The sequence below is a fragment of the Bufo gargarizans genome, chromosome 5 (genome assembly GCF_014858855.1).
Source record: "Bufo gargarizans isolate SCDJY-AF-19 chromosome 5, ASM1485885v1, whole genome shotgun sequence".
NCBI classification, from domain to species: domain Eukaryota; kingdom Metazoa; phylum Chordata; class Amphibia; order Anura; family Bufonidae; genus Bufo; species Bufo gargarizans.
Window position 1 is genome coordinate 202,974,550 of NC_058084.1, and position 24,113 is coordinate 202,998,662.

Consider the following 24,113-nt stretch of genomic DNA (forward strand, 5'->3'; position numbering starts at 1 on the left):
AATTAGCGAGTATCCCTATAGCAACTGACTCTACACTTCTGATCCATATGCCTTCACTTATTTCTGGAGAAAACATTCACTAACATGTACAACAATGGTTATCAGAAATTATTTAAAAATAAATATAGGACTGAGATGCAATGCCAGATAAAGCCCATGGACCAGAGTGGCATTGTTTCTGGAAGAAAAGTAGATCCTTCTATTGTTCTCCCAGACAACCCCTTTAATAAGCCCCAGTTATGGAAAAATGGAACCATATAGGTCATGGGCTATAGGATTTGTCATCTTTCTAAAGACACCAGGAAGCATATACAGTGAAGCCTTTCCAGAAGAATGCCATCCCTTCCCCCTAGAAGACCATTATAAGCAAATTTGGGTGGTCTAATGAGTACAATATGGTTTCGAATCTATCTATCTAGAGTGACAAAGTGACAACTTATTTTAAGTACATCCTCTATAATTCACAAAGCCAGAGCTTGATACTGTATGTAGTCAGAACTATCATGAGATCATTCTGGTACCTTAAGATTAATTTATCATTATGGAAGTGTAGTGTTGGGCCAAAGAAGGTTCCCTGTGCCTTTCACCTGACTCCCCTGAATCAAAGGTCTCAAAAAAGTAAGGTGAATGCAATCATTTACAGAGGTTATCTGGAATAAATAAATAAATAAATAAATAAATAAATGGCCTATCCTCAGCATAAGGCTATATGATTGACCGTTCAGTTTTTTGCGGTCCGCAAATTGCGGATCCCCCCGGATATATGATTATATTTTCATCCGCACAATGCTCCGTTTTGTGTAGGATGCCTTTGTGGTGCATGTGGACCGCGCCGACATCCTCCACCGTATGCAAAATATTTTTTGCTGGGGATAGTCGTTTGCTGCGGTCCACATGCGGTGGGGCTGCTCCCCCAATGAAAAACACGCTACAGTGTTAGGGGTTGAGCAGCTCCCCCAGATTTGCCACTATATTTCTGTGTTTTTGTCTTGTTTTATATGTAGTGTATGTGCCTTCACCTGGCATTCAAACACTCTTTGCACCTGGTAGCCTCCATTACATAGTCTGATATGGGTGTGGCTTACAGTCTGGCTTTGTTCACATTGCACTAGTTGTCCTGCTAGGCGGTTGTGTGGAAGCCTGGCTGTGAGCTGGATTACATCACCCTCAGACCTTGTTCACACCATAGGTAGCGTAGTGGTAGGACCCCTTGCCATGCTGAGAACCGTGACGTGGTGCTTGGGGCTCCGATATCTTCCTGACAGGAATATATTGGCAAAAGTCTCAGCTTTTAATATCTGCATTTATGACTAGCCAGTATAGTCAGTGGCATATCCGTGTGGTGCATTTTTTCTGTGATTTATGATTATATTTTCATCCGCACAATGCTCCGTTTTGTGTAGGATGCCTTTGTGGTGCATGTGGACCGCGCCGACATCCTCCACCGTATGCAAAATATTTTTTGCTGGGGATAGTCGGTTGCTGCGGTCCACATGCGGTGGGGCTGCTCCCCCAATGAAAAACACGCTACAGTGTTAGGGGTTGAGCAGCTCCCCCAGATTTGCCACTATATTTCTGTGTTTTTGTCTTGTTTTATATGTAGTGTATGTGCCTTCACCTGGCATTCAAACACTCTTTGCACCTGGTAGCCTCCATTACATAGTCTGATATGGGTGTGGCTTACAGTCTGGCTTTGTTCACATTGCACTAGTTGTCCTGCTAGGCGGTTGTGTGGAAGCCTGGCTGTGAGCTGGATTACATCACCCTCAGACCTTGTTCACACCATAGGTAGCGTAGTGGTAGGACCCCTTGCCATGCTGAGAACCGTGACGTGGTGCTTGGGGCTCCGATATCTTCCTGACAGGAATATATTGGCAAAAGTCTCAGCTTTTAATATCTGCATTTATGACTAGCCAGTATAGTCAGTGGCATATCCGTGTGGTGCATTTTTTCTGTGATTTATGATTATATTTTCATCCGCACAATGCTCCGTTTTGTGTAGGATGCCTTTGTGGTGCATGTGGACCGCGCCGACATCCTCCACCGTATGCAAAATATTTTTTGCTGGGGATAGTCGTTTGCTGCGGTCCACATGCGGTGGGGCTGCTCCCCCAATGAAAAACACGCTACAGTGTTAGGGGTTGAGCAGCTCCCCCAGATTTGCCACTATATTTCTGTGTTTTTGTTTTTTTCGGATCCCCCAAAACACAGAAGCCGCCCATGTGCGTGCCGCAAAACGGACAAGAATAGGACAGGTTATATTTTTTTTTGCGGGGCTATGGAATGGAGCAATGGATGCAAACAGCACACGGAGTGCTGTCCGCATCTTTTGCAGCCCCGTTGAAGTGAATGGGTCCGCATCCGAGCCGCAGAATGGTCGTGTGCATGAGACCCAAGTCATCGGTATCTGATCATCCAACTCCCGACACAGCCTCTGATAAGCCCTTGGAAAGTGCTATGGCACTGAGACATGCACTGCACCCTCTTCTTTGGCCTGTAATGCCAGTATGCCACCTCTATTGGTCACACGGCCTTCAAGCCTATGTTAGGCTACTTTCACACTTGCGCTTGATCGGATCCGTTCTGAACGGATCCGATCATATTAATGCAGACGGAGGCTCCGTTCAGTACGGATCCGTCTGCATTAATAACTTAGAAAAATTTCGCAAGTGCGCAAGTAGCCTGAGCGGATCGGATCCGTTCAGACTTTCAATGTAAAGTCAATGGGGGACGGATCCGCTTGAAGATTGAGCCATATGGGCTCATCTTCAAGCGGATCCGTTCCCATTGACTTACATTGTAAGTCTGAACGGATCCGCTCGCCTCCGCACGGACAGGCGGACAGCTGAACGCTGCAAGCAGCGTTCAGCTGTCCGTGCGGAGGCGAGCGGAGCGGAGGCTGAACGCTGCCAGACTGATGCAGTCTGAGCGGATCCGCATCCATTCAGACTGCATCAGGGCTGGACGGAGGCGTTTGGGTCCGCTCGTGAGCTCCTTCAAACGGAGCTCACGAACTGACCCATGAACGCTAGTGTGAAAGTAGCCTTACTGAGCTGCAATACTAAGCCAGCCACGATATAACATACAGTGCTGTGCTAGTTATAGTATGAAGAAGCCTCATCTCTTATCCAAGGCATGTGGCCCCGTCAAACAGCTGACTGGTGAGGTTGTTGGGAATTGGACCTCCACCGATTAGAGATTACTGACCTATCCTGAGGATAGATCATGAATATTTAACCTCTTTAATTGCATTGTCCCCTTCTAGTTGACACTTTTTATTTTACCAGCAATTAGATTGGTCTTTCTGGTCATGAATATAGCATATACTGCATAGGAGGTCAAAGGTCTACTATATTTCCTTTAGGAAGCCTTGAAATATAACCAGATCAGATTGCCTTAGTGTCACAGAAGGCCTTAGAATGGTCAAAATGGGAACTGTGGTCAAAGGACAAACCAGGTTAAGTCAATAACACTTTACCGAGAAGACAATCCAAAGTGGCCACCAACACAACTGAACCTCCGTTTGTCACATTTGCATAAATGGATGCTGTAAATAGGACAGAAAATGACAATATTTCTGTGAGTAAAAAACATAATGAAACCTTGGCTGTTGCTTCATCTCCTGCTTTACTAGGTTTGGTCATTTGGATGGTTGGGGTAGAAAAGCTATTTCTCACAATATACTTCTCAGAAGAAAGGGAACCTTCAGAAAAACTACAAGGGTTTCTCTGTAATGGGACATAATGGAGACCTAAATATAAGTCACCTTTGTGTCTAACACATGACAGGTTCTGTAACAGGACTCTAGACAAAAAACTAGAAGTAGCCGGAACTTGTCACTGGCACCTCACCACCCATGCCAAGAACCAGGAGTGTTCTCCCACTCCTGTTTACTGTAGACCAGGAGAGGAATGTGACAGCGTTACCAGCCCGTACTCTCACACTCCAAAGGGAAATATTCTGTCAGTTGCTCTTTAGCAAGTCAGAGAGAATATTAAATCTCTGCATTTTTAAAGGGGTTATCCAGGAAATGATAACGATGACCTATCTTCAGGATAAGTCATCATTACATTGGCGGGGGTCCGAGTCCTGAGCTGTTCCAGGAAGCCACCGCGCTCACCAATCACAGTGCTGGACATTGTATAGCGGCTGTACATGGTACAGCATCTCAGCCCCATTCATTCATTTAATGGAGCTGAGCTGCAACTGGGCCATGTGACCGATGAACGCGACGTCACAAGGCCTAGGATGAGGCCACAGCGCTCACAGTGCCTGGCCTCTCTTAAAGGGCTTCTGTCACCCCACTAAAGTGATTTTTTTTTTTTTTTTTGGGCTAGTGAAATTAGTTATATTGTGATATATGACAATATAATTGTGTTACTTACTTTGATCCAGCAGTTTCTGCAAAAAACAAAGTTTTATAATATGTAAATTCGGTCTCTACCAGCAAGTAGGGCGTCTACTTGCTGGTAGCTGCTGCAGAAATCCGCCCCCTCGTCGTGTTGATTGACAGGGCCAGCCGGGATCTCCTCCTCCGGCCAGCCCTGTCGGCATTTCAAAAATCGCGCGCCTGTGTGGATTCGGCGCAGGCGCTCTGAGATGAGGAGGCTCGTCTCCTCAGCACTCCCTCAGTGCGCCTGCGCCGATGACGTCTTCTATTTCGGTGATGTCATCGGCGCAGGCGCACTGAGGGAGTTCTGAGGAGAACTCATGGCAAAGGCTAAAATCCTCATCTCAGAGCGCCTGCGCCGAATCCACACAGGCGCGCGATTTTTGAAATGCCGACAGGGCTGGCCGGAGGAGGAAATCAACACGACGAGGGGGCGGATTTCTGCAGCAGCTACCAGCAAGTAGCCGCCCTACTTGCTGGTAGAGACCGAATTTACATATATTAAAACTTCGTTTTTTGCAGAAACTGCTGGATCAAAGTAAGTAACACAATTATATTGTCATATATCGCAATATAATTAATTTCACTAGCCCAAAAAAAAAATATCACTTTAGTGGGGTGACAGAAGCACTTTAACAGCGGATCGACGGGGGCCCATTGATCTGATATTGATCATCTATCCCGAGGATAGGCCATCAATATCAATTACCGGATAACCTACCCTGCACAGAGCAGACAAATCCTGTTGCAGTTTGTGCCGCGGATTAGCCCCATTCAGTGGGATCAGTCTACATGGGGCCATCTGTCACTGTAACCACAGCATGAACTGACACGTCAACTTTTTTTCCGTAAAGCAGAATTCAATTTCTCACGTGGAAAAATACTGCTGTAAGCTGTAGGGCTCATGCACACAAACTTATTTTTTTGCCTGTGTCCATTTATTTATTTTTAAATACAGCCCATATGCGGATCCATGCACTTCAATGGGGCCACAAAAAAATAAAAACAAACACCTGACGGCTTACAAACAAAATCTCTTAGCAATCACCAGTGAAAAACACATCGCATCAGCACTTGCTTCCAGATACAATGCGTTTTTCACGCAGCCCCATTCACTTCTATGGGGCCAGCGCTACGCGCAAAACGCAGAATATACGACATGCTGCGATTTTCACGCAACGCACAAGTGATGCGTGAAATGAATGCACCCACACTGAATCTGGACCCAATGCGTTCACAATACGCATTGCACCTGCGTGGAAAACTCACTGTGTAAAAGGGGCCTTACTTGCGGTTTTTGTTACAGATTTAATGCAGGGTTCCACAGATTTCACCCTTTTCATGGCAAAGGCTAAAATCCAGACAAGAAAAAAAAAAAATATTGCACAAAACAATTTACAAGCTACAGATTTCTATATCCGCACAGCAGGTCAACAGTGAACATGAGAGGTCTAACCTCATTCACTTTGCTGGTACTGTATTACGCAAATCACATAATCTGCAAGTGTACAGGTAGTCTTAGGCGCGGATTTGTAGGGAGAAAATCCACGTGAAAACAGCAGCAGTAACTCGGGGAACAAAATGCACATAAATCCACGCTATTTATCAAGGGTTTTGTGCAGTTTTATGTGTGTGTTTTTTTTTTTATTGCAGCTTTTAATAAACCCTATTGAAGTCCATGGGGAAAGCCACTGTACACAAGGTGAGGAATCGCACAAACAACTAGCATGCTGCGGATTGTAAAATCTGCGCATTAAGTCAGTTTCCACATGTACAAAATACGGAATGTGTACACGAGATCGCCAAATCGCATTCACTTTGCTGGAGCTGTATGCTGAGGATTTTCTGCACGAAAATCTGCATCGTGTGCAGTTACCCTTACTTCAGTAAGTGGCATTTATCATGTAGAGAAAGTTAATACAAGCCACTTACTAATGTATTGTGATTATCAATATTGCTTCCTTTGCTGGCTGGACTCATTCCCCCCCCCCCCCCCCTCTCCAATCACATTATACTCTGCTCATTTCCTTGGTTACGACCACCCTGCAATCCATCAGTGGTGGCCGTGCTTGCATACTATAGGAAAAAGCATCGGCCTCTCTGGTGACAGGGACCATGGGAGCGCACATAGGCTAGTGCTTTTTCCTATTGCTGAAGGGAGACAGCCCCTTTAAGGAATCGCAGGTTACTCACTCCCTAATATAAAGAGAAAACTATGTTCTGCTGACAAACTGTTACATCTTAATAAAACAAGCAATCAACAAACAAATTATTGCTGAATCACTTGACTGTTTACAATGGGCGATTATCAGGAACCATACTCTCCGTGTGTCGAAGGCCCCTGTACAGCTGGCCACGCGATTCTGCAGTAAAATCATGCAGCCTTCGGCCGTAGCTTGGCCACATGTGGTCAGCCGCACCGTCGCCAAGTTACCAGAAGAACTATAAATACGGCCCACGACACTGAAGCATGCAGCACCTTCAGGACTTCACAGCAGGGTTAATAACAGGGCAGCAGATCAATGTTTACTTCGTCACCAGTCGTACCCTCGTCTATGAGCCAGCAATGACATATACTTGCTTTCAGCCAAGGTCAGGTTCGCCCATCTTGGCACCAGTGTGTTTGCCGCCCACATTTTTGGGAATCTAACACAGAATCTAGGTTCTGTAAACAGGAAACGTTTAGGCTACTCTTCCCTGTTGAATGTGATCTTAGGGGGTCATTTACTAACCTGAAATATGCATAAATTGGTCGTATTTCCGGCACAGACGGCAGCACAACTGTTAGTTGCGGCAAGCTCTGCGACTTCTCCCCGCTCACGCCAGGTCAAAATTGTTGTGGGTATGGAAGGGCACAGGGTATGGAAGGACCCTATCATTTACCATTTTCTACTCCTGGTTTAGGGCTCATGCACACAACAGTATTTTGCGTTCAGCATACTGGCCATTTTTGTAGTTCAGTATGCGGAACATATACTGAACCATTCATTTCAATGGTTCAGCAAAAAATACTGAAGTGTCTCAGTGTGCATTCCGTTTCAGTATTTCAGTATTTTCGTGCCGTGAAAAGATAGAACATGTCCTATTCTTGTCCGCAAATCACGGTGCTTGGCTCCATTCAAGTCAATGGGTCCGCAAAAAAAAAAAAAAATGGAACACATACGGAAATGCATCCGTGTGTCTTCCGTATCCGTTCTTGCTGATTCATCTATTGAAAATGTTATGCCCAGCCCAATTTTTACTATGTAATTACTGTATACGGCATACGGAAAAACGGAAAGGAAACAACGGAAACAAAAAACGGAACAACGGATCCGTAAGAAACGGACCGCAAAACACTGAAAAAGCAATACTGTCGTGTGCATGAGGCCTTAGGCATAGAAAAGGGAATAAATGTAAGAGAGCAAGGAAGCTGGCTTACATTTAGAACTGGTGCTGGATGCACCAAAATTATGGAGAGACCTGCACCGCCAAAACAGGGCCTTTATTAAGACCAGCGTCTAAAACACTGATCTTAATGAATGTGACCCTTAGTTTCTTTGGGGGAAAAATACACACACTATAAATGTGTCCCTAAGGGCCGTTTCACACGAGCGGATGCCGTGCGTGGCATCCGCTCCGTGAAAGAGTGCCAAGACCCGCTGCAGACTGCAGAGGCACGGAGCAGTAACATGACTGTTAATGCTCCGTGCCTCTCTGTGATCTCTTTCCTACGAAATCACAGTTGTCACTGTGATTTCGTAGGAAAGAGATCACAGAGAGGCACGGAGCATTAACAGTCATGTTACTGCTCCGTGCCTCTGCAGTCTGCAGCGGGTCTTGGCACTCTTTCACGGAGCGGATGCCACGCACGGCATCCGCTCGTGTGAAACGGCCCTAACACCCAAACCGAACAGATGTGCCGCCATTCTGTACACAGTAGCTTACCTTCCCCTCACTACATAACAGGAATGTCCCAACTAGTAAGTCAGGATAGATTTTGTGATGGGACATTAGTCTGACCCCTGATGTATCATCAGCACTTACATAAATGGCAGACGCCTTGTTCCTCATCTCCTCTCGCCTGCTGACAATGGGGGAGGGGGGGCCCCCTTTAACCAAAAACAATATATTCCAAAAAACACACAAAAAGAAGCTGCCTAATATTTGTGCCTGGGTACCACAAATAATGTAAAAGCGGCAATTATGGCTGTTTGATATAAATTGAGCTTAAAGGGCTTGTCTCACCATCTAGATGTCCTAATCTGGGTGTAGAGAGGGATGACTTTACCACGGCCCCTGTACTCAAGACACTAAGAAGCAGCCTCTAGGAAAGATCTGTGTTTTGAGGGCCTTGAGGTCATGTGTGTTATGGTGGTGTCATACTACTTTTTTTCCAAAAACTCAAGTAAAATATAAAACGCCCTACAAATCTAATATTTTCAGTGTGGATGAGCCAAGTCTATGAGCTCATTATATGGTGTCCATACACCTTCAAAAGGGTTATCTGACAAATATTGATGACCTATTACCAGGATAAGGTCATCAATATCAGATGTGTTGGGGTACGACACCCGGGACCCCCACCAATAAGCCGTTAGAAGAGGCTGGGTGCTCCGTGAGAGTTGTGGCCTTTTCCTAAGCCATTGACGTCACCGTACATGGCCTAGTTGCAGCTAAGCGCCATTGAAGTGAATGGGGCTGGGCTGTAATACCAAGCATAGCCACTATACAGTGTACGGCACTATGCTTGGAAAGCTGCTGGGAGCCTGCCGTACTCACCAGAGCTCCGGTGAGCGCGGTGGCTCGCCGATCTCATAATAATGACCTATCCTGAAGATAGGTCAGCATTATATGTTACTGGATAACCCTGTTTAAAGGGGTTTGCCAGGACCCAGCGGGCCCCATAAGCCCACCTTTATTGCCCATGGAAGAAGGATTCTAACATCCTTAGAACCATAAAATTGCATGGATCAGATAAGTTCCTCTCCTCTTCTGAGACAGGATTTTCAGAAGAGGTGCGCTACATGACCGGGTTCCTGAGCAGCGATCCACATAACTTCAAGACGGTAAGGCTTTGTTCACATCTCTGGTAGCAGATCCAGCAGTGAGCAGCCTGCTGTATTCTATAGTTCACAGCTGGACCCCCATTGACTGTAATGAGGTCCAACAGTGATCCGGACGCTTTCCAGCATAAATCCCGGGTTTTTGCAGGACAAGTAAAACTGCATGCAACGGCCGACAACCGGCATTTGTCCCGGATCAGCTTACCGCAGACGTGAACGCGGTCTAAGTATAGCAGAAGCATTCTCCCACAGGCAAGAGAAGGACTCATGCACACTACAGTATTTTTCATCCGTGTGCTGTCCACACTGAACCGTTCACACATCCGTATTTCTGCAGATCTGTGTGGTCGGGCCGCAAATTCTAGAACATGTCCTATTCTGGGGCATACTGCAGACGATAATAGTAATTTCTATCGATGGGAGTGGAATAACGCGGAGCGGACATAAACGCCGGCAGTATTTTGTGCACCGAATTACTGAGAGCGTCCAGTTCGTGAGGTGAATCCCAGAACACCTGTGGCCATCTTTATGGGCTTCTTTGACCATTTTAGGTCAGTGGATACAGAAACACTTCATACACTGACACAAGCACATCATCGCTGTACAAACACCTGGACCGCCAGACATGTCTAGTCTGTATAGTAAAGGGGTGTCCGCCCACAGGTCAATGAGAAAGTCTTAAAGGGGTCCCTCCAGGAATTTGAGATTGATGACCTATCCTCAGGATCAGATGGGTGGGGGTCCAACTCCTGGCACCACCACTGTTGGAAGGGGCCACAGCACTTAGTATGTGTATCAGTCACATGACCTTGGCACAGTTCAGTCCCTGGGCTGAGTTGCAATACCAAGCACTGCCACTATACAATGGAGGGCGCTGTGCTCGGTGAGCTGTGAGAAGACCACGGCACTCACCAGAACTCTGGCGAGCACAGCGGCCTCTTCTAACAGCCGATGGGCGGCGCCGCCGGTGTCAGACCCCCGCTGAGTTGATACTGATGACCAATCCTGAGGATAGGACATCAATATTAAATTTATGGAGTACCCACGTATTCAGAATACGGCACCCATCACACGTCAGAAAATGACGGGTGTGAGCTGCCCCTGGTCTCCAGACAGCACACCTACCCATAATGGTAACTTATCCTCAGGATAGGTGAGCACCAGCTTCTCTTCCCCGCTGACACTGTGATTACAGCTCTGCCTTTCCATTCACTGCTTGCTGCTACAATGCCAACTACCGGCAGGTAACCAATGAAGAGAAGGCAGCACTGGCAGATGTGCTGTATTATACCAGGGGCATGGGGACACTGGCAGCGGGGGGCACTCTACACTGGGCAGTACCCTCACCAGAGCAATCACCTGATGCCAGGCAAGTATTGTGAACCGGTCCCATTTTTTTATACTGGCTGAGCATCACCTGGTTGCCTTGGCAACTATAAAGTCCACTTCGGGTATCAGCGGATGCCCGGACAACCCTTTGAAATCTCACCCTGGTGCCCCCAGCACTGCCCTGAGGCGGTGACACCCGGGACACAGCGCTCACCGTCTTCCAGCTGTCCACCGCTCCAGCCTCTGCAGCAGACGACATAGCCCTCCAGCTAGCAGTGCGCAGGGGTCTCCCCCACTCCGGACCGAGCTCCGCACCACATTCAGGACCCCAGGGCTTCACTACTACGGTTAGTCCATGAGCAGCTCAAACAGCAGCGCCGTAAAGTGCCCCGGTTTACCGGCTGACTACAAACCGCACCGGAAGCTGTTAGGCAATACACGACAGTTCTGTAATACACTTCCCTGCCCATAACAGCCTGCCCACATCACCACTAACAGCCAATCGGCAAGCTCGGTGAGACCAACCAATCCTGGCGCGTGTATGAAAAGGATGAGACCTGCTGTGTGATTGGCTGTACCGATTCCCGCTCTTCTGGCAGGTAGCGGTGCTCATGTACGGGCCTTATTCGTGAAGGGAAATATTATTATTTTAATTATAATTTAACCCTTAGAGGGCCAGGCAGTTTTGGCGTTTTTTTACTCCTTGCCTTCCTAGAAGTATACTTTTATTTATTTTATTTTTTTTACTTTTTTTTATTGTTCTTATGGAGCCCTGCCACCTGCAGGTCTATATGGGAATTACAGCTGCCTGGTTTTCTTCAGAGAGAACCAAGCTATTTATCGCTGTGCTCACAATTCGCTCCTCCATAAACAGTTCCATGAGGTGTGGCATGTTGCCTCATTTTGTAGTGATGGGAAGTTCGGATCTTTGAGCTGAATCGGTTCATTTGAATCAGCTCATTCAAATGAACCGATTCATGAATCGGATCTTCGGTTCACTTCCTGAGCCGGCAGAAGCAAGTGAACTGAAGATCAATGCGCATGTTCAGCTCATCGAATCTTCGGTTCACTTGCTGAGTCGGCTCTCAAGTGAACCGAAGGTCAGGAGGGACTGGCAAACACAGCTCTGCTGCAGTGGAGCAGACTGTGATAATTGAGAGTTTTAGTTAAAAGAATCGTGTCACCGAGTCCCTACCAGACTTCCTGCTCTGCTACAGCATGTAGCAGAGCTGTGTGTGTGTACAGGGTGCATGTAGCATGATGCTACACTGCTGCATGCACCCTGTACACACACAGCTCTGCTACATGCTAGATCAATGCCCCCCCCCCCCCCGACGGACTTACGGACTTACAGGGAGCCGCAGAGCAGGGAGCCTGGCAGGGACTCGGTGACTCACGGCTCTTTTAACTCAAAAGAATCAAATGAGTCTCTGACTCATTCAATTCTTTTAACTAATAGACTCAGCCGATTCTCTGAGTCCCTGCGACTCCCCCTGTGCTGGGAGTCAGTGCTGCGGCCTCTGATTGGTTGGAGGGCGGGGAGGGGCAGGGCTAGCATCCACTGCCGGCTCCTATTTCACTGCCTGCTGCTGCCTCTATGCTGATCTGACTGAGCCGTTTCATTCGGATCGGCTCAGTCAGAGGAACCGACTCTTCCGGATCAGTGAACTGAATCGGTTCAAAAGAACGATTCGTTCATGATCCGGACATCACTATCATTTTGTTGGAAATGTTTTCCTCTGGTATTAGTTGGGTTTAAAACTCTAAACTGTGGTATTCACAGATGGTTTGAAGAAAATTGGGCCCACTATTCGTGTTCCTGACACTGCACGCCAAATGCCAATTTTGTGGTCGTGAAGTGGTGTTTCGTGAGTCAAATGGGGATTTTTAACAGACCAGTACCTCGTATTCTGGGAATTTACATGACTTGATAAATAAAACCAAGCTTTGTCTATTATGAAGTACAGAAATGTGTCCAAATGTCTGTCGCAGTCATAGTCAGAACCAAGTCCAGTAATTTACGAGTTTATCTTTGTCAGACTCTTTCCGTTCCTGCACACACGTTATTCGGCACGGTTTCAGGTTCAGACATTTCAGAACTCGCCTCCAGTCATTCCTAATACACTAATTTGTGGAGACAGTCTCCGAGTGGATTTTTATGGACTTCTTGCAATCAGTTGCTGAATTTAATGCACAACTTTGGCCGTCCTGATCGATGGAGGCCTCGGTTTCTTCATATTGGCTATAGAGACAGTGTGATGCCACTTCAGAACCAGACTGAATACAGCGTTTAGCTGGTGGTTTTGTTCCTGGGTACTTGTCCCTTGCGTTTCCATTAAACGATCTGCTTCGCCCATAGCCTTCCACAGGGGCGCAGCTATGGGCCCTGGTGCTAGAGTTCAGCTTGGGCCCCCCTTTCCCTCAGTGCTTTGTGGCCAGGGAAGCACATAGCCTTTGTGCTGCCTGAGGCAAAAACCTTACTCTCACCCCTGACATGCCAAATTCTTGGCCTAACCCCTTCCCTCCAGCCAGAGGGGTAACTTGACCAGCATGCACTTTCTATAATTTTATGTGGCATAATTGTCTTTGGGCCCCTTGAGGCTCATGGGCACGGTAGCGACTGCTACCTCTGCACCCCCTATAGCTACGCCCCTGGCCTTCCAAAATCACTACTCACTGTTCCAGGGAGAAAACCAGCTTTCTGACACAATATGCCACTTTTATCAAACTGAATAATAAATCAGTCTTAGTTGCCCATAGCAACCAATCAGAGCTCAGCTTTCAGTTCCTACAGGGCTCTGAAAAATGAAAGCTGAGCTCTGATTGGTCGCTATGGACAACTTAGACAGATCTACTATTAGGCAGTTTGATTTGGAGATATTGGAGGCGGGCTACTTTTTCTCAGCCCTGTATTTTTTGTCTGACGAAAGCCGGTGTTCTGCCAGATTCCTATACCTTGCCAGAACGCTATACCGGAAGTGATACGGCCGCACATGAATCAGCTGGAGGAGGGTGTGTGCAGCGCTGCACAAGCGCACATCCACTGGATTAGCAAAAAATCATTGCTGCGCCGCGGGAGAAGGCCTTCATGCGTGAAACCGTACACCACGTGCGCACTTAGGGGTAGGTAGATTTTCCAGCGCAAAATGTTCCATCAGATCTCCCTACCCCTGAGTGCGCATGCGCGTACAAATCATCAGGAGCAGTTCATCCTTACCACACAGCTGAGTGCAGAATATCGAGGTCACCACATAGCAGAGCTGAGTGCGGGATATTGGGGGACACCGCAGAGCTAAGTGCTGGATATTGGGGTAATATCCTGCACTCAGCTCTGCTATGCGGTGACCTCGATATTCTGCACTCAGCTCTGTGGTAAGGATAAACTGCTCCTGATGATTTGTGCACGCGTGCACACTCATGGGTAGGGAAATCTGATGGAACATTTTGCGCTGAAAAACTGTTTTTTTTTGGGCGTTCCCAAGCCAGATACAAAACTGCTGCAAACCGTGTAAGTCAATAGTGACTTACAATGGTTTTAGTGCCGGATCCGGTTTCTTCATTTTGGATATAATACAACTGGATACGTTATGAACGAATGCAGCCAGTTGTATTATAACGGTAGCGTTTTGCTGTGGTTTTGAGATCCCATGCCGGATCTAAACACCAGACTGCAAAAACACAGATGTGAAAGTAGCCTCAGAGTGCGGCAGATGTGAACCCGGCCTAAGTACAGACCTATTTACGCGTAGAGTTTAGCGATTTCTAATATGGTTATTGTATGTAGTGATTGATGCACATTTACACATAATGTAACAATATAAATGTCACAACAAGGTATGGGAGGGAACACCACACCAAACACAAGGGGGGAGGGTATCTGGCCTAGAAGCTAGGGGGAGGAAAAGGTTGCCACCTAATGAATCCTAACCCTAGCCCTTACTGCTAACCGAAAGAACGGACCTCAGTGGTAGGACCGTTTATTCACTGGAACCTAAAGCCTGACTTACCCTCTAATGCCCTGAGGTAGTGATAGGGCCCAAGGACGACCCGTTCCTTAAGCCGAAGGAACAAGGGTCTTGACTCAGACCAGATACCAGAAGGCAGGGGAAACAAAACAAATACAAAGGAAAGAGACACTTAACTCCTAAAGTAGAAGAAAGAGCAGGAACACCCGAGGAGACAACACACACCAGCTCTTCCACTTGCAAATGAAGCTATACACCACAAGGAGTGAAGGGAGTAGCCAGACATAAATAGTAATGACCACTATGCTGCACCTGACTAGAGGTGTGGTCATTACTATCAATAACAAAGTGAAATTAAAAGAGGCTGTCAGATGACATCACGTGCAGAGAGCCTCTCCGACCTGCTAACACCTAGCCTGGGAGTGACCGTCACAATATATAATTGTTATAATTACATTTAAGATACATTTTATAACTATAAATTAATTGTTATAATTATATTTAATATCAACATGCAGAGGTTCTATGCAGTCCACTCCATAAATGGTGGGTGCTGGCTATATAATACAGCTGACACTTGCCGGCACTACCAGGATCGGCAATTATGCTGAGCCCTGTCATTTAACCTCTCAGACCCTGCTGTTAACAGCATCCACTGTATCTGTGGGGTTACACAGAGGAAGGGGCTCCTTCTGTTCTCCTATTAGAGCCCCCGCAGCGCTCTGAGCAGTTGCTGTGACAGCCTGAGGCCTGGTGAATGCTCCCAGCACTGTCATAGCAAACTGCCTGCAACGCTGTGTCTGAGGCACAGCTTGGCAGGTAGCCTGTCAGAATCCTGTATACTACAATAATATTCCATAGCAATCTAGGGTACAGGCGATCAGAAGATGGCACATACACGTCCCCTAATGGGACTAAATATGACAGTTAAAAAATGTAAAAGAAACAGTGGAGTCGGAGGCAATTTTGGGTACCTGGAGTCGGCAAAAAATGAACCAACTCCGACTCCTGGAATAAAAAAAATGTTTAAATGTCCCAATTCACAAAAAGTTATAATTAATTACCGTATTTTTCGCCCTATAAGACGCACCTGCCCATAAGACGCACCTAGGTTTTTGAGGAGGAAAATAAGAAAAAAAAAATTTTTTACCAAAAGGTGCGCTTTTGGTGGGTTTTGAACTAATGGTGGTCTGTGGATGACACTGTTATGGGGGCATCTGTGGATGGCACTGTTAGGGGGGCATCTGTGGATGGCACTGTTATGGCGGCATCTGTGGGTGGAACTGTTATGGGGGCATATGTGGGTGGCACTGTTATGGGGGCATCTGTGGGTGGCATTGTTATGGGGGCATATGTGGATGGCACTGTTATGGGGGATCAATGTGGGGGCATCTGTGGATTGCACTGTTATGGGGACATCTGCGGATGACACATATACTGCATCTTATTTTATGTGTCATCCACAAATCCCTATGCATCATTCATAAAGTGGGCGGAGCAGGCGTGTGACGTAGTGAGCTACGCTACGAGTGCCCACCCGGCCTCCTGACTGCCAAGAAGTTAGTAGTAAGTAGTACAGCGCTAGATTTAAGATGATTGGAATACTTTAACAATAGCCACAAGTTAGATATGATTACCGTGTACTACAGTGAGCGGGGCCCGGTGTAGTAGAATACAGTGACTGCACCGGGCCCCGCTGCCATTACAGAACCAAACGCCGGCCCCCAGCCCCTCCTCCCTCTCAGCCTATTCACCGGACGGTCGTAGCATTTGCCCCATAAGACGCAGTGCTATTTTACCCCCACTTTTGCAAAAAATATGGTACTTCTCTACTGTAAGAATAAAGGCCAATGCATGCAGTGCGTCACGTTACCGCAAAACGAACACGTTAAGTGACCATGAAGAAGCATACTTTTCATATGCTTCACTATATGGCACGCAACGCACAGTTAAGGAGCGGCAATACTTATACTTTCCATTGTGTTGTGTTCTGCTGTTACAGGGAACGCAACGCCCATGGTTAACCTAGCCTCTCACTGATAACGGATTAAGTAAATATGTTTTTTGCAGGACTAGACACTTGTATAAGTGAAGGGAATGGATAGTCAATAGTTCAAAACTGAAGCTGTAAACCATTTGAAAAACTGCTGTCATTCAGCTACAGCTATAAAAACTTGTAAACTCAGATTGTTAGCTTAAAGGGAACCTGTCATCGGGATTTTGTGTATAGAGATGAGGACATGGGTTGCTAGATGGCCACTAGCACATCTGCAATACCCAGTCCCCATAGCTCTGTGTGCTTTTATTGCTTTAAAAAAACGATTTGATACATATGCAAATTATCCTGAGATGAGTCCTGTATGTGAGCTGAGTCAGGGACAGGACTCATCTCAGGTTACTTTGCATATGTATCAAATCGTTTTTTTTCCCCACAATAAAAGCACACAGAGCTATGGGGACTGGGTATTGTGGATGTGCTAGTGGCCATCTAGCAACCCATGTCCTCAGCTCTATACACAAAATCCCGGTGACAGGTTCCCTTTAAACTTTAAACATGACTATTGGATTCTACTAGGGAAATCATGTTTTACAATAAATGCCCCTTCCCCTTCCTGGATCCTCCCACTGCCCTATCTTTAGCAGATGATCAGCACACAAAGGAGAAGGCAGCAGCTTCCTGGCCAGTAGTTCTGTGTGGTAATGACATGTATGTTGCCTTTCTTTCCTTCACGGAATGTATAAAATACATTTGCATATTAAATACAGAGGAGTCGGAGTCGGAAGTGCCAAAAACTGAGGAGTCGGAGCATTTATCTACCGACTCCACAGCCCTGATACCAAATTGTAGATGGAAATATAAAAAAAAGCTGTCAGAAAATGGTGATGCAAAGTGAATTTTTATTTTTTCAAATGTTTTAATTTCTTTTAAAATAGTAAAACATAATAAAAAACTATACAAATCTGGTATCACTATAATCGTACTGACCTGCAGAATAAGGATGTCATGTCATTTTTAGCACTATAAATGAACACTGTAATAACAAAACCCCCAAAATCTTGGCAGAATTGTGTGTTTTTTTCTGTTTTCCAGTACAAGATATGGTAAATTACTGTAAATTGTGGTATTACAAAATAAAACTTGGGACACAGTGCCTCAGCGGCACATTAAAAAGTCTGCATGGAACTTGGCCACGGCCTAATGGCAGCTGTTGTGTCCTTACCTTTATGACAGAAGCATTTATTCCTGAAGTCTATTCCCATACTATACAAGTCATGATACAAAGGGCACATTGGGCTGCAATAAACCTTTGTACCAATGTAAACTGTCAGGTTTATGGACCGAATTGGTGGCATATATGATAAAAAAAATTACATTTTATTACAGTTTTACATTTCAGTGCTTTCTGTAATAAGAAATGAAGGTTTATTGGTAATGGCACACTTTAGGGTACTTTCACACTAGGGTTAAAGTTTTACGGTATTGAGTTCTGTCATTGGGCTCAATACAGGAAAAAACGCATCAGTTTTATCCTAATGCATTCTGAATGGAAAGAGATCCATTCAGTATGCATCAGGATGTCTTCAGTTCCGTTCCTTTTACGGTATTTGACTGGAGAAAATACCGCAGCATGCTGTGGTATTTTCTCCGGCCAAAATTCCGGAACACTTGCCGGATCCGGCATTCATTTCCATTGAAATGTATTAATGCCAGATCCAGTACCAAGTGTTCATGAAATTGCTGCATTGACGGATGCGCAGACCTTTAAAAATGTGAAAATAAATAAATACCGGAGAGATGGATCCGGTATTTCAATGCATTTGTCAGATAAATCCGCATCTGGAAACAAATAATATCAGTTTGCATACGGCTTTCCGGATCCGGCAATGGAACTGCCTGCTGGATTCCTCTAACGCTAGTGTGAAAGTACCCTTAATTAGTACATACCTACTAAGCACAAGCTGGCTTACAGAAATTGACCCTAAGGGAGCCTTCACACGCTGCGGATTTTGTTGCAGAATTTTCTGAGACTGAAAATCAGTTCCTTTTATTTAGATGGATGGATGGAACAGATTTTCAGTTGTAGAAGAGTCTGCAATAAAATCTGCAGAGTTTGAAGGCTCCCTAAGGGCACATGCACACAACCGTTGCCCGGCCGTATTGCAGCTCGCATATGGCGGGTCCCCAATACACGGGCGCTGGCCGTGTGCACCCCACATCACAGATGCGGACCCATTCACTTGAATGGGTCCACAATCTGGAAGGTGCGGTGCGGAACGGAAGCATGGATCAGAAGCACTACGGAGTGCCTCTGCACCGCAAAAACATAGAACATGTCCTATTATTGTCCGTTTTACAGACAAGGATAGTACTGTTCTATTAGGGGCCAGCTGTTTCGTTCTGCAAAATACGGAATGCACGCGGACGTCATCTTTATTTTTTGCGGACTGCAAAATACATACAGTCGTGTGCATGAGCCCTTATTCAGAGGTCAGTGGCCCCTGTGCTTTTTTCAGAAGAGCTGTGGGGAAACAAAGTCTAGCAAACTTTTTGTTGAACACTTCCCTTAAATGGAACCCATTTATTTATGTTGTGCATTTTCATAGGTAAATGCATTGATATCCAATTCATTCTAGTCAAGATGAATTTTCATTACCTTTAAGAGCCATGCTCGACTATAGTTACAATTTTGTATGTCTTGAGTAAGGTCGCACAAAGGTTTCTGCTCTTCAGTGTTATTCTTCTCATGAATGTACCAGTCTGAGAAGAATCCTCCTTGTCTACTTTTAAATTTATGACGGGAGATAAAGATAAGCTCTATGCAGCTGGTGATAATTACCTATACAATTAGGCATTTATTAATGAAGCAAAATATATAATATTCATGTATTCATTTAATGAGCCTTAGTCCTTAGCATAAGACAATCAGTAGGACATATATATATATTACTTTATATTATATTGTTATATGTTATGAAGACATGTATCCAGTATATTATATATATTTCTCATTAGGAGAATATTCGTCTCTAAAAGAGTGTCTGTGAAGATGTGTGTTTTGTAACAATTATTCACATCTTTGGTATGAGAGGAGGTACTGCTATCTTTGTGAGAAAACAAGGCCATTCAAGTTATTTATGATTCATAAATAAACTGTGTGAGAAACATTCAGAGAGATGCCTAGAGGTCTTTCTCTAATTGCTACAAGTGTCAGAATTAATCCCTATAGCTTTGAATTAAAGCTTTTAAGGTCCAAATGTATAGAATACGTTTTATTAAGACTTACAAACCTATTATTACAATAGAGGGAGGGAGGGGGGGTACAGTTCATTTAGCAATGCGCCGCACAGACCTGTCACTTACCAGTAGGTGGAGCTCCCGGCCGGACACAGACATCGCAGCAGCCAGCAGGTAAGTATGATGCTTCTACTATTGTACTATTGCTAAGTAACCATGGCAACCAGGGCTGCAGTAGCGTCCTGGTTGCCATGGTTACCGATCGGAGCCCCAGCGATTAAACTGGGACTCCGATCGGAACGCCGCTGCCACCAATGATCGGGGGAGATGGGAGGCCGCACACTGGCCACCAATGCTGTTAATGCTATAGAGGGAGGGGGGCTGATGGGGGGCGCACACTGTGCCACCAACGAATTATTACAATAGAGGGAGGAAGGGGGGGGCCGGGGGGGGGCGCACACTGTTCCACCAACAAATTATTACAATAGAGGGAGGAAGGGGGGGCGCACACTGTGCCACCAACGAATTATTACAATAGAGGGAGGACGGGGGGGGCGCACACTGTGCCACCAACAAATTATTACAATAGAGGGAGGAAGGGGGGGGGGGCGCACACTGTGCCACCAACCTATTATTACAATAGAGGAGGATGGGGGGCGGCACTGGCCACCAATGAAATTTAAACTGGGGAGAGAGGGGGTCTGCCCCCTGCTGCCTAGCAGCCCCGGATCTCTTATAGGGGGCTATGATACGCACAATTAACCCCTTCAGGTGCGGCACCTGAGGAGTTAATTGTGCGGATCACAGCCCCCTGTAAGAGATCGGGTGCTGCCAGGCAGCAGGGGGCAGTCTTGTACACAGTTTGTAGTGTATTCTAACTAGAAGCGTCCCCATCACCATGGGAACGCCTCTGTGTTAGAATATACTGTCGGATATGAGTTTTCACGAAGTGAAAACTTAGATCTGAAAAAGCTTTTATGCAGACCTGTCTGTATGAAAGTAACCTACGGCCACGGATCACGGACACGGATGCCAATCTTGTGTGCATCCGCGTTTTTTCACGGACCCATTGACTTGAATTGGTCCGGGAACCGTTGTCCGTCAAAAAAATAGGACAGGATACACGGATCACGGATGCGGCTGCAAAACGGTGCATTTTCCGATTTTTCCACGGACCCATTGAAAGTCAATGAGTCCGCGAAGAAAAACGGCACAACGGCCACGGATGCACACAACGGTCGTGTGCATAAGGACTAAGACTAATTTGATAATGTGAGTGAAATTATACCATCTAGATTGGCGGATAAATAAATACATTAATTAATTGATCATCTCCATTTTGAGATGTAGTCTTAGGATATTGTGAGACTTCATTCTACCTGCAGAAGAATCAAGACTCATAATCTAGCAAAGCATTAAATAATTGCTTAGAGATATAGATATATATATATATATATATATAACACAGAAAAAACTGCGGCACTCCTTTTTTTAAGGAGTGCCGCAGTTTTTTCTGTGTTATATTGCTGGTCCTGGATCGAGGGATCACTGCGGGCACCGCTACAGCTTCAGCTGCATACTAAGGAGTGCTGCCTGACCTTTTGTTATGGATATATATATATATATATATATATATATATACATATATGTATATATATATATATATATATATATATATTGATAGAACATTCTTCGCCAAGCTAAGTGATGGATTCCCACAGGAAAGACTTATTTCAAGTCCTTCCCATTTAAGATATGATCTGGCAAGATCCTAGATCCCTGTTATTTGTCTTAATGGTCTTACCAAAGTTATATGTGTGAAAATAGTCCAGGATGGGGCGGAAGGATACAGTTATCTCTTCTAAGTTATATCCTTGATTGGATTTGCCCATGCCTGAAGTTATGTGATGTGTAGTTGGTTAGAGGGGGGTGGAATGTATTTAGCCTTCCACATTGATGTCTAGGATTAGACATGCCCATCCTGATATCATGAGGTTTCCTCTGAACAGAAGTAATGAATATAACTTATGTTCCTACTTTGATATCCTAACCTAATAATACCTTGGTTATAATGTGACAAGTTATTTCCACTCACATGTATTGTTAAGCTTGTAATGCTTTATATTAACGATATATATATTTATTTGCATGTATCATTGTGTTTATTTACTTATATATGTTTATAATCTTGTAACCAATATATCTGCATATTTTTATAATACCTTTGTATTATTGTATAATGCAGAACTACATGTTTTATCATTAACGTCATCTCATGTCAAAAAGAACGTATTTATCTGAGGAAATAGTCGGACTCAGATGTGAATTGTATCAATTAGGTTGTCTACAATTCACCAGGTCATGATTTTAAGAATTTATGACAAATTTTATAAATTTTATTTTTTTATGGTTAATTCTTTTTATGACCATAATTAATAATTCTTAATTGAATTATTACCCCCTGACATTTAGGCTGCTGTAGTTGGGGCTCATGATCCTGTACAGCCACACGTGAGTCCCAGTGAGTCCATATTACAGACTAGTAGGCACTATTTGTGCAGTTATATTGTGCTTCCAAACAATATTTGTAAAGCAGAAAGATTACCACAACTATGTTCTATTTATTTAGTACTGGTTTAATTTGACTATGTTTACTTCAGTAGTTCCCCGACACAGCCACCATGACAACTACACAGGGTACGGAGTAGTCTGCCTCCAGCTCTGCAGCAGCCCGAAACAGTTGATCAGCCAGGATGTATCATTGACCTATCCAGAGGAAAAAAACAGTACATGCAGCAGCACACTGCTCCATGCGCAAAGACACATGCATAAACTCGAAACATGGATAAATCTAGATTCCATCTATACTATACTATATGAAAATAAGAAGATCTTTGCACACTTTTTTGATCAAAATTGTGTCTGGCCCATCCACCAGAGACAAGGTAGCAGTCACAGATGGGACCTACACTAACAAACTTGCTTCTCCTGGGCCTAAGCCTACAAAAGTCAGGGAAATGTAGAATCCACTTACACTATACCATAATTAGAAACCTGGGCTGATGGGTGGGAGTTCATGAACCAAATGGAGGCAGCCACTCCCCCATATGTACAATGCAAAAAACAAAGTTAGACCCGCACCTCCAAACAACATGAAACAAAGTGCAGGTACAGGCTACCACGGCTGCAGTTTCACGCATTTTTCATGTATTTTTCGCGATGCGACCGCATCCTATCCGACCCTCACACACGATGCCCGTGTGGAAGAGGCCCAAAGGATCCAGGACTGCCAGAGATTGACAAGTTGACATGTTTTGGCTATTTCCAGCAGGTCCTATGGGGGGATGGATTGGCAGTGCGTATGCTCAACCTGCTATTCTGTTTATTTCGGGTGGCACATGTCCCCCGTTCTCGTGATCTGTGGATAGGGGATAACTTAAAATTACGGAAATATTCCTGTAATCATCATGTATGAAAGTTATCCAATTTTCTTATGTGAATTATTTTTAAGTCTATTGCAATTGTTTAAGGGAACTTGTCACCATAGTTTTATGGGAAAAGATTCAGTAAAACTTGTATTTTTTTAAGTTCCTGCTAATTCTGGGCTGTGAAGTCCAGGAGGCGGTCCTATCAGTGATTGACAGTCTTCCATCTATGTCTGTGTATACATAGATAGCTGTCAATCACTGATAGGACCACCTCCTGGACTGCAAAGCCAAGAATGAGCAGGAATTTAAATGAATACAAGTTTTACTGCCTTTACCGTAAAACTATACATCACTCTGCTCAGCTTCTACTTCCTATCACTTGGTCTTCTCCCTAATATATACAGGGAGTGCAGAATTATTAGGCAAGTTGTATTTTTGAGGATTAATTTTATTATTGAGCAACAACCATGTTCTCAATGAACCCAAAAAACTCATTAATATCAAAGCTGAATATTTTTGGAAGTAGTTTTTAGTTTGTTTTTAGTTTTAGCTATTTTAGGGGGATATCTGTGTGTGCAGGTGACTATTACTGTGCATAATTATTAGGCAACTTAACAAAAAACAAATATATACCCATTTCAATTATTTATTTTTACCAGTGAAACCAATATAACATCTCAACATTCACAAATATTAGGGGTGCACCGAAATGAAAATTCT

The 24,113-nt window shown here is 44.9% G+C and overlaps 1 protein-coding gene across 1 annotated transcript in view; it reads right to left on the reverse strand.

Moving 5' to 3' along the window:
* The window catches only part of ATP2C1 (ATPase secretory pathway Ca2+ transporting 1), a 96,169-nt gene extending 84,943 nt beyond the window's left edge, over nt 1–11,226 (reverse strand). Inside the window, exon 1 of the mRNA XM_044295749.1 lies at nt 10,979–11,226. Within this exon, the coding sequence (XP_044151684.1) occupies nt 10,979–11,023 (45 nt within the window). The 5' untranslated portion in view covers nt 11,024–11,226. The remainder of the gene's footprint in view (nt 1–10,978) is intronic.
* Between the last annotated feature and the right edge of the window lie 12,887 nt (nt 11,227–24,113).